We start from the raw sequence: 13,441 nt of genomic DNA, 5'->3' as shown, positions 1-13,441 counted from the left end.
GTGGCCGAGGTCGGTCCCGACGCCTACGCCGCGCGCAGGGCCACGCGCGCGCTGGCCGACGCGCGCATCGCGGCGCCCCTACGCTTCTTCCACGCCGTCAGTGCGCCCTCGTTCCAGGCGCTGCCCGACCACCTGCGCGAGCACGGGTACCGCAACAAGACGCCCGCCGGCTCGTCGGCGCTGCACAAGGGTTTGGCTGCCGAGGGGGGCCTCTTCCCGTGGCTCAAGGAGCATCCCGAGGTGGCGGTCGATTTCCAGAGCCTGATGGGGGTATGCATGCTTACTCGTTGTGTTCTTCGCTTGAATTCCCACGTTTTTTTGCTCCTGAATCACCCACTGACAAAGCGATTGGTTGTAACAGGTTCCCAAGGAAAGCAACGGCTTGGACGTTGTCCCGCTGGGCGATTCCCTCGCCGCCACCCACACAGGCCCGATTCTAGTAGATATTGGCGGCAATACGGGCCAGCAGGCCGCGCGGTTGGTGGCTAAGCACCCCGAGCTGGCTGGCAAGGTGGTAGTGCAGGATCGTGACGAAACCATAAGCAGAGCCCCAGCCGTCAAGGGGGTGCAGCTGATGGCACACGACTTTTTCCAGCCGCAACCCGTCAAGGGTGAGTGGACAAAGTGTGCTTTTTTTGCAAACCCGCCAGAATGCTAACCAAAACCCCCCCGAAACTCGACAACACAGGTGCCAAATACTACTACCTCCGGGCGATCCTGCACAACTGGGGCGATGACGAGGCGGTGCGGATCCTCTCCTCCATCGTGCCGGCCCTGGCCGCCGGTGGCGGCTCGCAGGTGCTGATCGACGAGGTCGTGCTGCCCGAGGAGAAGTCGCACGTCTGGCCCGCGGGGCTCGACCTGCAGATGCTGGCCCTGTTCGGCGCCGGCGAGCGCACCGCGCCGCAGTGGGACGCCCTGCTGGACCGCGCGGGCCTGCGCGCCGTCCGCGTCCAGACGTACGCGCCCGTTTACCGGGGCTGCGTCATTTTTGCCGAGCGCAAGGACTGAAAGAGGCGGCTGTGGTTTCTAATGTGTTCTTATTCCTGGTTTTCGAAAGTCATGTCTCGGGAAATCTACGTAAATCTACAGACCCAAACAAAATGGAAGACGCAAGGGCTCTTCTTCTTGGCCCTTGGCGTTGATGCCTTTATGGAACAAGTCACGGGCCGGCTAAGAGATCCGCCGTCGTCTCCTGGTGCAGCGACAGCAGCCCCGTGAGCTCGTGCCTGGCCGTTTCGAGCTGCGTGGCGAGGAACGAGTCCTTGCCCAGGTGTAGCCCGCGCTGTAGAACCGAAAAGTTCGAGCTACTGCTACTGCTACCGCCTGCGGCTTCTACGCCACTCCACCACCCAAACTCGGGCTGTGCCGCCACCGCCGCCCGCGGGGCCGCCGGGGGTGGCGGTCTTAAAATCTCTCCCATGACGTCCTCCAGCTCCTGCAGCCTGCAGCCGACGACGCGACTCACGATCGCGGCCTCCATCATGACGTCCTCTATCTGGTGGCTGCCGATGCTCAGCGGCGCACGTCGCAGCTCGTCGTTTGTTCTGTGGTGGTGGTGGTGGTGATGGCGCTGCTGCTTGAGTCCCTCCCCGCCGTGATACGAGCTGATGACGCGCCGGTACCCGGCAATCACCTCGGCAAAGGCGACGGCCAGCAGCAGCTGCAGCTGGGGGCCGGCGCGGCACGTCGGACAGTCGAGCAGGCGGCGCGCCAGCCCCGCCGCCTCACGCGCGGCCGAAAGCACCGAATCCACAGAAGACGTCGTAGGAATGCCATCGTCGCCAGTTGTTGCTGTTGCTGTTGGCGGTGTTGTCGTTGTCGAGGTAGTAGTGGACCGGTGGTGTGACCAAGAAGACGACGACGAAGCGGACGATTGGCGACGTTGCTGCTGCTGCTGCTGCTGCTGCTGATGTTCGTGGCTCCCCATCAAGCACAGCGGCGAGTTGCCGCACCGGCGCATCAACCCCACGATACCGATGGCGATGCTGGTGCAGGAGCCACCCCGGGGCCCTTGGGCGTTCCTGCATGCCGCCACAGGGCCTTGCTGCTCTACAACAGTAGGAAGGGAAGCGGCCTGGGATGGCGGCGTGACGGCAGCACGCTCTTGTGCGGGGGGCCCCAAGTGGCAGGGCGCCGTCGCCGCCGCCACGGGGAGTGGGCAGGAAAGGTCTGGGTGGGAGGAGAGCGATCCCAGGGCCGTGGCTGCCCACATTTCGTCGTCGTCCGGCCACTCGGATGACATATCGGCATCCGCGTGGTCGACGATGTCGGTCGCCGCCGCCGCCAGGGAGTCACCATAAAGCTGTAGCAGAAGGTCTCTCGTGCCATCATGGCCGGTGGAGTTTGGCATGGTGATTTCGTCGGCGGCGGGCGGCGAATTACGAGGGGCCGAGTGTTGTGGCCTGCCGAGAGTGGTATCCTCGCCAAGGTGTGATAAAGGCACATGCGCCTTGTCACTATGCATGTGGCTCGAACATGTAATAAACGAATGGGCAAGAGGCACTATTCGGGGAGCGCGCCCCCCCCCCCCTCCGGACCCAGTAGCCGGGCAAATAAAAAAGTCAACGGTAGGGCCTGAGAGGCCATGATACGAGGCCTAAGCGACAACCTCATATGAGGGGGTCCATCAACCAACAACGCGCAGATAAGACGGAGATGCGGTAGGACCGAGTGCGGCACCAACCGCGGGCAGCCTCCACATTGGCTTATGTGAGACTGTGGATAGACCAGTGCAGCGTGTATTTTAACCGGCTTGAAAGCGAGAGCTTACGTTGGACTAGAGTGCGGAGACGATGAGCGCTGCAATCCTTCTTTTCGTTCAGCTGGGGCAAAAGATAGACGTTACCCCGCTCGAGCTGATGTCTAGGTGCACTGCAGCGTGCGAGATGACGGGGTGACATGGTCGGTATGCATGTGGGCTGGGGTTAGAAAGGCGATAATACGTCCCGACAAGGGATTCCGGCAGCTTCCGTCAGGGCCAAGGCCGTGGGGAGGCGACAAAGATGGCGCCATATGAGAGTCGACGTGGCCTCGATGCGGCAAGGGAGGCGGCCGGCTCAATCCTGCCAAGGCTTTTTGTCCACCACCACCAAGACTGTTATGGATCCATCGCCGTCCTCGTCGTCGTCGTGCCGGTCTGCCCCGTCGAGCGCTTCCGGCTCCACGCCCCTGCAGAAGAAGTTCAAGGACACGTGCGATGTCTGCTCGGCCTTCAAGATACGCTGCGACAAGAGCCGTCCGTCCTGCGGGCGGTGCGCGAACCTCGGCCAGGCATGCTCGTACAGCCCGGCCCGGCGGGCTGGCCGCCCGCGCAGGATACGACCGCAGCAGCAACAGCAACAGAAACAACAACAGCAGCAGTCGCATGGGGAAGGTGTCGTCTCATCATTCTTGGACAACTACCACGTCGGTTCCGCCACGGGACAGACCGATTTCGACTGGAGCAGCAGCTACGACTGGGCCATAGAGTCGTTGTTGGGCGAAGCGAATCCAGCAGCCGCCGCCATAATTGCTGCTTCTTCTCAAACGCCCCTACCCCTGGCGGCAGACCACCACAGCAGCAGCACCATAGACTTCACAAACGCCAGCCGGCATTTTATCGGAGAGCAGCAACTGCGGCCGCCAGCTGTCGACGACCTTTGCGCTGCGCCCCGAGAGAATAGTCCAGCAACAGCAGGCGCGTTATTAACAGGCCACAGCGACGACTGCGCCCGGACGGCAGCGTCCATCGTCGAGCAGCTGGACCCAGGCCGCGATGCCGCTGGCGCCGCCGCCTGCCGAGGTATTGCAGCTCCGCCAGCCGACGGGTCCTCCGGCAGCAGTGCCCTCGGCAACATCACCACTACCGCCTGCCGGCGCCTGTTGACTATCCTGGTGTGCCCCTGCTCGGAGCAGCCGGCCGTGGTCCTGCTCGTGGCGTCGGCGTGCATCGCGCTCATGGACGCTGTGCTCCACCACCACCCTTATTCGGACCAGGGCGAGTTCGAGGTCCTGGCAAGAATCGCAAAGGTCGTACTGCGCTTCACTCAGAGATATGCGCAGGACGGGGGAGAAGAGGGAGGGGGAGGAGCAACGCGGCATTTGTTGGTGGAACCCATCGTAATCTTGCTGCGGTCCAAACTGCAGTTCGTCACCGAGAAAGCCACGAATAGACTAGTTCTGTGATTCTAGCATTCTAAGCTACGTACTGGCATAGTTCCATGTCCTGTTAAGTTATAACTCGAAGCAAAAACAATAGCAAGTAGACCGTAAACATTTTTCCTACCATCGCCTGGAGCCCGGCCTCAGCTTCCCATAACACTAACTTGTACTTCTAGTGACCTCCAAGAGCATGGCCGCCGACGTAACGCGGGAATCCCGAGAAGCTCAGCCACAGCTCGCTGGTGAAGGGCGAGGTGCCGACAATCTCCTTCTCGCGACTCTTGAGCTCGTCGACGTCCCAGGCAGAGAAGACGAGCTTGCCGTTGAGGAACTTGGCCTCTGGTGACACAACCCAGACCAGGAAATCGGCGGGGAGGGAGACTTGGAACATAATGTCAGCTTGGCTCGAAACAATAATACGGGGGAATAAATCTTACTGTCGTCGAAGCCAAACGGCAGCTTGGTAGTTTTGGCCAGCTGGGTGGACATGGCAGTGTCCAGAAATCCCGGGTGTACGTGGACGATGTGGACGGAACGGTTTTCGGCGCCAAAGGACTGCAGCAGCTTGACAGCGGCCATTTTGGAGCTGACGTAGGCGCCCATGCCAGGGAAGGGCGGGAACAGAATTCCGGCTGTGGTGAGGTTGACCAGGGTCGCCTCCTTCTCCCCGTTGGCCAGCACCAGCGCCTGCGCCAGACACAGCGTGCCGACCACCGTCGTCTTGTAGCCGTCCATGAACGTGGCCGGGTCGGCGTCCATCAGCGGCACCACGGGCGCCAGCACGCCGGCCGCGTGGACCACGACGTTGATGCAGCCATGCGAGGCCGCGACGCCGGCCAGGACGCGGCGCAGCGTGCTGCTGTCGACCAGGTCCACGGGGTGCGTCTCGACCGCCACCGAGCCGTGCTTGGAGCGGACGAGACCCGCGACCTCGGCCAGGGCGTCCTGGCGGCGGCCGAGCAGCACGAGGGCCTTGGGGCCCGAGGCGGCGAACGACAGGGCCGTCGCGCGTCCGATGCCGCCCGTGGCGCCCGTGATCACCACGACCTTGCCGGCGGACGAGAGCGCGGGTCGGGTCGGGTCGATGGCCGCGTAGGTGGCCGAGTGCGCCACCTTGGTGTATGAGGGCTGTGGTGCGGCCATGGTTGCTACTGTTTGTTTCTTCTGGCGTCGAGAGCAGCTGTTTGCCCGTTTTGGGATGGAGTCCTGCGGGTAGGAAAAGGTGGGAGTGGGCGCGATTGCTGCCGTCTTTTTTATTTGTTCTTGTTTGCTTATCTCAACTCTGCTGCTCGGAAATATCGGACGCCTCCCACAAGAGCCGAGCTTGTCCTTTGACTCCCTTCCTCCTTCCTCCCTTGCGTTCAGCGAGCGCGCCCCTTCCTCCCTTGCATATGGGAACCGGTCGATATTGGACCAATCGGTGGATTGCGCTTCGATGCGTCAGTGGGTTCCAAATCCATATCTACCTCTCATTGGCTCCTTGTTTCGATAATTGGCTTCGCCTGCCTTCCGTTGATGTCGTTGGTACCGACTGTGCATAAGTTGCCGAGCATCCCTGGCAACACATCGCTTGCCTGCAGTCATGCTCACCCACCCACACTTGCTCTACCCCTCCATCTTCAGCCAAAAGGAATTGGCGAATCGACAAAGATTGTCGGTTTCCGACGCGTGACAACCATCCCACGCACGACTGCGCCATGAGGCCGCCAAGAAGGAAGAATACGATCCCACAGGCCGTCGTGGAATCTAATTCGCCCCCCTCGGAACCGAACAGATCATCTCCTTTTGGTATCCCACCCCCTCGGCCTTGCCTGCATGTCCCTCAGCCCTAACTTTCCACCCGCTCGGGATCCCGGGTTGCTCCGGCTTGGCTGATAGCGCGATCCAGCCCCATCAAATTCTCAGCCCTTTGAGCCTCGAGCAAGGCAGAAAATAGCACATGCCCCAGCCCCTATTGGAAGGAAGCTGCCTTGAGCTGAAAGCGGATCCATCAAAGAACCAGCACCCCAAAAGGGGCTGATCTCAGGTCCTTTCTCGCTTGTCCAATCTCATCAGATACGCAGGTACGCTTGCCGCGAGGCGCAAGCTGGCGCCTGATCAACGAATGAGGGCCCAACAGCGGCGAGTCCTGGTCCTCGAGCCCTCTCGTAACACGTGTGGCGCGGCCCGCCACAGCTCGGCTACGATTCCAGCCGCGCCCCTTCATCCTTACACATGACAGCTAGAGACGCCCTGGCACTGGACGATGCTTGGAGGATTATCCCTCGTGTCTAGCCCATCCGTTTTGGGGGTGGCTCAAGATCTTCTGCCCGCCGCGCCGCCCCTGTTCATGACTCCTAGCCGACACGTCAACCTCTGGGTGTTCAGAGGGATTTTGATCGCTGCCTAGGACAACAGGAGTCTCGGTGTTCAGCTCTCGGGCCTTCGCAGGGGCTAGTTCGGTGTGAGGACATGGAAAGGGTGCCAGATCCGAGGGATGTCAGAAGGCATTCTCACGCGCGGCCTCCAAGGATAGGTAGGAACATATCTGAAGAGCCTAGGATAGATATCTATATAAGGCGGCATGGGCTTGGCGAGGTTGAGGTTTTTTTCCCAGACTATCCAGCTCAATTCCAAAAAGATACACACTGCTATTCCACGCACAAAGCTTTCGTATCAGTTTTACCCATGTATAAACTATTCTGGAGCGCCCTCGCGGCGACGGCGACGGCCCTGCCCAGCGCCGTCTCCGCCACCAGCAAGAACACCACGTGCCAGGTGGTGGCCGCGGAGATGCCGGGGAGGGTCATCTTCCCCTCGGACGACGCGTACAGCGCAAGCCAGGGGTCGTATTTCGCCGGCCAGGCGCGCGACATGAAGCCCGGCTGCATCTTCATGCCGACGACGACGGACGAGGTCAGCCGGTTCGTCAGGACCGTGGGCGCGCGGACGGGGCCCGACGCCAAGTTTGCGGTGCGCGGCGGCGGCCACACGCTGTGGAAGGGCGCGGCCAACATCGACAACGGCATCACCGTCGACATGCGACACATGAGCGGCGTCGTGCTCAGCGCCGACGGCTCCGTCGCCAGCCTCGGCCCGGGCGGCCGCTTCGGCGACGTCTACCACAGCCTCAAGCCGCACAACCTGACGGTGATGGGCGGCCGCGTGCCGTCCATCGGCGTCGGCGGCTTCCTGACCAGCGGCGGCATGACCTTCTTGTCGCGGCGGCACGGCTTCGCCTGCGACAGCGTGCTCGGCTACGAGATCGTGCTGGCCAGCGGCGAGGTGCTCGGCAACGTCACGCAGGCCTCGCACCCGGACCTGTGGCTGGCGCTCAAGGGCGGGATCAACAACTTTGGCATCGTCACGCGCTTCGACGTGGCCACGTACCCGTCGGACAGCATGTGGTACGACGTGGTGCGGTACAACTACAGCGAGGGGGTGCTCAAGGCCCAGGCTCGCGAGTTCAGCCGCTTCATGAGCCCAGGCGCATCCTTCGACCCGGACGCCATGATGGGTATCTTCCTCGACTACGCCGGCGGCAACTTCTTCGTCCGGGACACCCTGTGGCACACGGGCGGCGTCGCCAACCCGCCCGTCTACAAGCCCTTCAGGGACATCCCCAACCTCGGGGGCTCGGGCAAGCTCCTTGCTGTTGCTGACGTCGTGGACACCTTCGGCGCAGACATCCCTGCATCTACCTCTCGGTAAGTTCAGAATACAAACAAACATGCCCCTTGTTTCAACAAACCTTGGTTCCTCTTTCTAACATTGCTTTTGCTTCCTCCCCTTATAGCGCGTTCCAGCTCGACTGGTCCTTTGTCAACCCGCCCGCCGAGGTGTACATGGAGCTGTTCAAGATCTGGGAGGACGGGGTCAAGACACTCTCGGACGTCGAGGGCTTCTTTGTCGAGTTCCTGACGCAGCCGCAGTCGGTGGTGGCAAAGGGCACGCCGAGCCTGTTCGGGCTCGAGCCCGGCCGCACCGACAACGCCATGATGCTGATGACGGCGGGCTACGCCAGCGCGGCCGACGACGAGCGCGTGCGCGTTGGCATCCTCGGGATTGTGCGCGCCCAGCGCGGCCTGCTCCGCCGCAAGGGATACCTGCTCGACTTTATCTACGCTAACTACGCCGACAAGTCCCAGGGGGTCTACGAGAGCTGGGGCGCCGACAGTGTCACCAAGCTGCAGGCTGCCAGCCGCAAGTACGACCCCCAGGGCGTCTTCCAGAAGAGGGTCCCTGGAGGTCTCAAGGTTTTCTGAAAGATCTACTGGGTGTCCTTTTTACGCTACATTTATTTAATCCCTGTAGACCATTTCTTTCCTCTTCATTTGTAATGCGCGGCATAATTTCTTTGTCATAAGTCGTGGCACCCCCTATTCGATTGCCTTTGATGAGGGAAGGCTAGGGGGCATCGACATGGGAACTTGTACTAGAATCTAATAAAAAACCAAAAAAAAACCCGATTTGGGCATGGCACTCGGCAACGGGACCAGCAAAAAAACACAAATCAATTTCTAGAAAAATCTCCAGCTCATTGGACAGCACCAAAATCTGAAAAAGCCCCCCGGGTATGGCTAACACCTAGGAAATCATTGGTTATGGCCTCTGGAAAACCATTGGTTATGGCCTAATCCTGGAAAACCATTGGGCATGGCCAAGCCCTGGAAAACCACTGGGTATGGTTAAATCCTGGAAAGCAAGATGGGTGCCCGACTGCTCCAATGCGTCTGCAGCCGGGTAGCCCCCAAAGTGTCGGTCGCCTCGCGACAGGCGAACTAAACAGAAACTCCGACATTGGAGGGAAACGGGCGCCCCCTCCCTCCCAGCCCACCGAGCTGCTGCATACAAGTACCTACGCCGCTCTCCTGCCTGACAAACAAACCACCCCTCTTCTCCAGTACCCAGCATCCCAAGCCGACTTCCATCGCACATACATCCCAAAATCGAGCCTATTCTGCCCAGCCGCGCACATCACCATGTCTTCCCAAAAAGAAAGCAGCAGCAAGCAGGCGTGGAGAAACAACAGAACGAGGATTCTCGCCTTGGCCGAAAGTCATACCGTAAAAGACGTCGAAAAGATCATGTGGGATGAGCACCGGTTCAAGGCAAAGTAAGGCCCCTCGCAAGGTATGCTGCCGAAATCTAGTTAGCCGAACTGACATATTTCTTCCAATAGCCAGAACCAGTACGAGTATCACCTACGCATCTGGGGTTTCCAGAAGAACGTCGACACCAAGCAGTGGAGAAAAATTCTTGAGGTCTACGACGACCTCGTTGTCCAACATGGGGAGGTCCGGGTTTTGGTCCGTGGAGAGGCATTGTCCTCGACCGCACTGCAAAAGAGACGCCGCATGTACGCCTCCCAACAACGCGGCTCCTCGACCAACGCTGGTAAGACACTCCCACAGTCAATAAACGCGTCCATTCCCATCAACCTTCCAATCTTAAAGGAGAATCTGTACTAAACTACTGGAAGCGGCTCCAGTGTCAATCCCACAGATCGTTTCTTTCCAAGCGCGCGGGTCCGATGGACAATGGACCTCCGTCGCCGAGAGTGGGCCTTCCCAAGAAGCCGGAGCTCATGCCGGCCTTGCTCCTCAACCCGGGCCCATACCGCCACGCACCTCCTTGGCCGTGTATCGCCTGGCCGCGTCGGATGACAACCTTGACCCGAGCCAGCAGCCAAGCGAGATTCCGCTGTCCCAGGCACCCGGAGAAGACGCGGTCACAACAACCGACCAATCCCACACCATCTACGCCAACGACGGTTCGCTGGTGGAACTAGGCCAACTGTCACACACCCCACACGCCGGTCCCTCAACTTCCGCCAGCGCAGCCCTCGAACTATTGGAATCGCCGGGGACATGCGCATCCAGCCCTCGCACGCCGTGGCTGCGGCGCGAAAGGCGAAATATCATCGTCAGGAGGGAACATGAACGTCTGCGCTCCCCGTGCCCTCAGTCCGCGCACGAGTTTCTAGCCACCCTGCTTGAGGGCGTGTTTTCCTCGATTGAGAACGGGCTGCGGAGAAGCCAAATCTTCCAAACGTTCAACCTGGGGGGAGTCTCCCCCACCGGGCTCCACCGGGGCTGTCTAACATTTGCCCCGGATGCCCTCTTGCAGCCACTGCAGACCCTGCTACCAGAAACCAGACTCGGATACATTGATGGAGACTACTCGCTCAACGTCCGCCTTTTCAGACGACTGGTGTTCGCTCTGGCGAACGCAGACATAGGTCCCAATAGTGCCGATGAAGAGCAAATCGTCCACGCCATCGGGCGTTCGGCGGGCGGCGCCGCACTTTTCAGCCAGCTATTGGCAAATACCCGAGGAGGGTATGGTCTGGCCATTGCGGAAAGCCTGCTGAAGTCGGCCATACGTGCCAAGAACGCCGATGCGGTTCGAATGATCACTACGATGAGCGCGGTCGACATTACCAAAATTCGCTTCGAAGGAGGATACAATGCATTACAACTGGCTATATTCTCGTCAGATCCCGCTCTTCTCATCGCAGTCCTGTCGAGTGGATATGACTATGATGCCATATCAAGAACGCACATACCCTACTGGGGCAAGTTTTCAAACTCTGAAGAGATGGCTTCTGTTATCATGCGGCTCATGCCCAAATCAAGCTCCATGTGGTCTCGGGAGATGGCACAACTTTTCAGAAATAATCCACACCTGGCATATCGGGTCATCATGAGAATGTCACCAGACAGAGCAGTGCAGTGGGTTCGTTCTGCTACTCCAGATCGATATAATGACCCTCCGTTAAATCCATTCTTTCTTGACCTTGGCGAGGCGCAAGTCGCGGACCTTGTATCTCACCTTATGCAAGGATACAGCACCCAGACCACAAGAGGCCGGTATCAGGACGTCATCCCAGTCAGGTCAATTTACATTTCCGCAAAGCGAGGTCACACCAAAGTACTTCAACGGCTTCTTCCTTGGGCACCTCTCTGCCTCCTCCTGGGAGCCTCTATCCGATCTGGCGACAGAGGTCTGGCCGCTTCCATCCTGTCACAGCAGTCTGAAATGGAAGATCTATCGCCAGGCTCTAACGGCTGTGGGCCCTGGTGTGGTAACTGCTATCACCCCCTCGCTGAGGCGATACTATCTCGAAACGATGAGCTCATTCGTCTCATAGAAGAAGCACGGCCATCGCGGACTCTTCGCAACCCGAAGCATGTCCTAGAGGTTCTCCACGCGGCAGCGGCAGTTGGCCATGAAAAATACTTTCGGAAGCTCATACACCGGGAGCCTCCTCCGTCGACGGAGGACCTTTATCGTATGCTGATGAAGGCAATCGAGGGTGGTCACGGAAACATGAACATATGCCTCCGCCTTTTGGAGTTGGGTGCTGCTACCCACGGACTTACAGTCATGGATCGCGACAAGCCTGGAGCTTTGTCCGCAGCACTCCGAAGTCAAAATCGACAAATGGTGGATGCAATACTGGAGCATGGTTGCCACATCGGCCAGTTCACAAGTCTCCAGTCAGATGCTGCCCTATGGAAGAGCCTTATCGAACGGGGAGACTTCGACCTCATTATTAAACTCAAGTCGGCATTTCCACCTCTGATGCTCGATCCAAGTGTATTCGCTGCCTCAGCGGGCCCCCTCCCATTCTGGCAGGGGGGACCACCGGACATGAGTGGCGAAGAAGTTGTGCAATTCCTGGCAGACAATGGCCTCGTGGACAAGCACTGGCTACGTATTGCTTTGAAAACCGCAATTAGGCACAAGAAAGAAAAGTTTGCGCACTTGGCGATCGCGTTAGGAGCCGATCCCGTCGACGACAGCGTGTTAGCAACCGCGACGCATTGGTTCCCGCAATTCTTGCCTGAGCTTCTTGAACAAGTTCCAAAGGCAGTGCTGGAGTATCGAGCAAAGTTCCAAAAATGGTGCGCCCAGCCGGCAATCAACGAGGCCATCTACCAAGGGCCGCCAGGCTTACCCGCGCTCAAGTGTTTATTGGATTCAGGAATTGCATCCATCCACAACAAGCAAGACATCTCCAATTACTTTGGGCATGCCATCACAAAATCCAAGGAAGCTGGCAAGGTTGACCTCACCACCGTACTGTTTTTCCTTGATCTCGGCTGCAGCCCGGACTCGAGTGTTTACATGACCCATTCATCAGAACCAATTACAGCCCTAGCACTAGCAATCAGGGAGCGGAACGTGGCCCTTGTTGAACTACTAGTTGATAGGGGTGCCACTGTAAACACGGCGCTTAATACTGTCATCCTCTTCACACCGCTTCAAGAGGCCGCTGCAGCTGGCAGCCTCGACATCGTCAAGCTGCTCCTGTCCAAGGGCGCCGACGTGAATGCAGCACCAGCCAGCCGCGCCGGAGGAACTGCCCTTCAGATGGCCGCCATTTCCGGAAACTGCAGCGTCATATCCGAGCTTCTCGAAGCGGGCGCGGACATCTACATGCAGCCCTCGCGGTTCGAAGGAAGATGGCCCCTCGAGGGTGCGGCAGAGCACGGGCGGATCAGCGCCATCGAGTTTCTATGGAAATGGCGCAGGGGCTGCTTCGATCCTAGGTATTGCGAGCGGGCTATGGAGCTTGCCGAGCGAGAAGGACACATGGGGTGTCGACAACTGATTCAGGAGCTTCGGGGGGAGACGATGCGGGATGAGGCTGAGAACTGGATGGCCCAAGAGAGTGCTGGGTTTGGTCCGGAGGATTTTTCACCTTGATGTTGTAAGAAGGGTTGTATTGCAGAATTTTCCTTTTTTAGTTTTCTTTTCTTGTCTCACTTTCTCTTGCTTTACTCCGTCTCTTTCCTTCTAGGCACCGCTTTATCCATCTCTGCGATATCCCTACATTAGACGTTATTACATACAGCCTGTTTCCCACCAAGGTAACAACACGGCAAACAGCTGTCACCATAGTACTCGAAGAATTGCTTTTCAACGCGGCACCGGGGCCGCCAGGGGAGAGCCGGTATGAATAAGGACACTGGTGATAGGATCCGGTTGGGTCAAAGAAAATGATAGGATCCGGTTGGGTCAAAGAAAATGATATTGTTGTGGAGGTCTTCTCTCGACAGGATACCATGACCTCAAATCACTTCCCCTTCTCATCCCCTCGTCACCATACTCCTCCTGTCTCCCCGATCCTTGCTCCTGCCCACCTTTCCTTCGGCTTTGGCACATCTTCCGGAGCCGTCGTGCAACCTGAACAAGGATACAGAGCAAGGCGAAGAGCGGCAGAAGGATAGATAAGCGAGGTGTGTCGCAAAGGAGCTGGGCCCCGAATAGGGGCCATGAGACCGGCACGCACTATATGCTTGCGAGCCAC

General features: G+C 58.9%; 6 protein-coding genes across 6 annotated transcripts; 5 read left to right on the top strand and 1 right to left on the bottom strand.

Annotated features, from left to right (window-relative positions):
- Window positions 1–264: 264 nt before the first annotated feature.
- On the top strand, window positions 265–1,011 carry GGTG_13039 (hypothetical protein; the record flags this gene model as incomplete). The annotated part of the gene is made up of 3 exons (XM_009230941.1): window positions 265–270; window positions 362–611; window positions 689–1,011. The coding sequence occupies 3 exons, from the start codon at window positions 265–267 to the stop codon at window positions 1,009–1,011; spliced, it is 579 nt and encodes a 192-aa protein (XP_009229205.1).
- Window positions 1,012–1,610: 599 nt separating this feature from the next.
- On the top strand, window positions 1,611–2,303 carry GGTG_13038 (hypothetical protein; the record flags this gene model as incomplete). Its single annotated transcript, XM_009230940.1, has 2 exons — window positions 1,611–1,843; window positions 1,940–2,303. The coding sequence occupies 2 exons, from the start codon at window positions 1,611–1,613 to the stop codon at window positions 2,301–2,303; spliced, it is 597 nt and encodes a 198-aa protein (XP_009229204.1).
- A 491-nt stretch (window positions 2,304–2,794) lies between these two features.
- GGTG_13037 (hypothetical protein) lies at window positions 2,795–4,587 on the top strand. Its single transcript, XM_009230939.1, has one exon. It carries the CDS (start codon window positions 3,016–3,018, stop codon window positions 4,165–4,167), a length of 1,152 nt encoding a protein of 383 aa, XP_009229203.1. The 5' UTR covers window positions 2,795–3,015; the 3' UTR covers window positions 4,168–4,587.
- On the bottom strand, window positions 4,145–5,443 carry GGTG_13036 (hypothetical protein). Its single transcript, XM_009230938.1, has 2 exons — window positions 4,581–5,443; window positions 4,145–4,524 (listed from the first exon to the last, which is right to left on the bottom strand). Exons 1-2 carry the CDS (start codon window positions 5,284–5,286, stop codon window positions 4,316–4,318), a joined length of 915 nt encoding a protein of 304 aa, XP_009229202.1. The 5' UTR covers window positions 5,287–5,443; the 3' UTR covers window positions 4,145–4,315.
- A 329-nt stretch (window positions 5,444–5,772) lies between these two features.
- GGTG_13035 (hypothetical protein) lies at window positions 5,773–8,672 on the top strand. The gene is made up of 2 exons (XM_009230937.1): window positions 5,773–7,829; window positions 7,919–8,672. The coding sequence occupies exons 1-2, from the start codon at window positions 6,595–6,597 to the stop codon at window positions 8,385–8,387; spliced, it is 1,704 nt and encodes a 567-aa protein (XP_009229201.1). The 5' UTR covers window positions 5,773–6,594; the 3' UTR covers window positions 8,388–8,672.
- A 432-nt stretch (window positions 8,673–9,104) lies between these two features.
- GGTG_13034 (hypothetical protein) lies at window positions 9,105–12,862 on the top strand (the record flags this gene model as incomplete). Its single annotated transcript, XM_009230936.1, has 3 exons — window positions 9,105–9,238; window positions 9,305–9,519; window positions 9,605–12,862. 3 exons carry the CDS (start codon window positions 9,105–9,107, stop codon window positions 12,835–12,837), a joined length of 3,582 nt encoding a protein of 1,193 aa, XP_009229200.1. The 3' UTR covers window positions 12,838–12,862.
- Window positions 12,863–13,441: the final 579 nt, after the last annotated feature.

This window comes from Gaeumannomyces tritici, assembly GCF_000145635.1.
Source record: "Gaeumannomyces tritici R3-111a-1 unplaced genomic scaffold supercont2.10, whole genome shotgun sequence".
Classification (NCBI taxonomy): domain Eukaryota; kingdom Fungi; phylum Ascomycota; class Sordariomycetes; order Magnaporthales; family Magnaporthaceae; genus Gaeumannomyces; species Gaeumannomyces tritici.
This window is presented reverse-complemented; position numbering and strand designations above follow the sequence as displayed.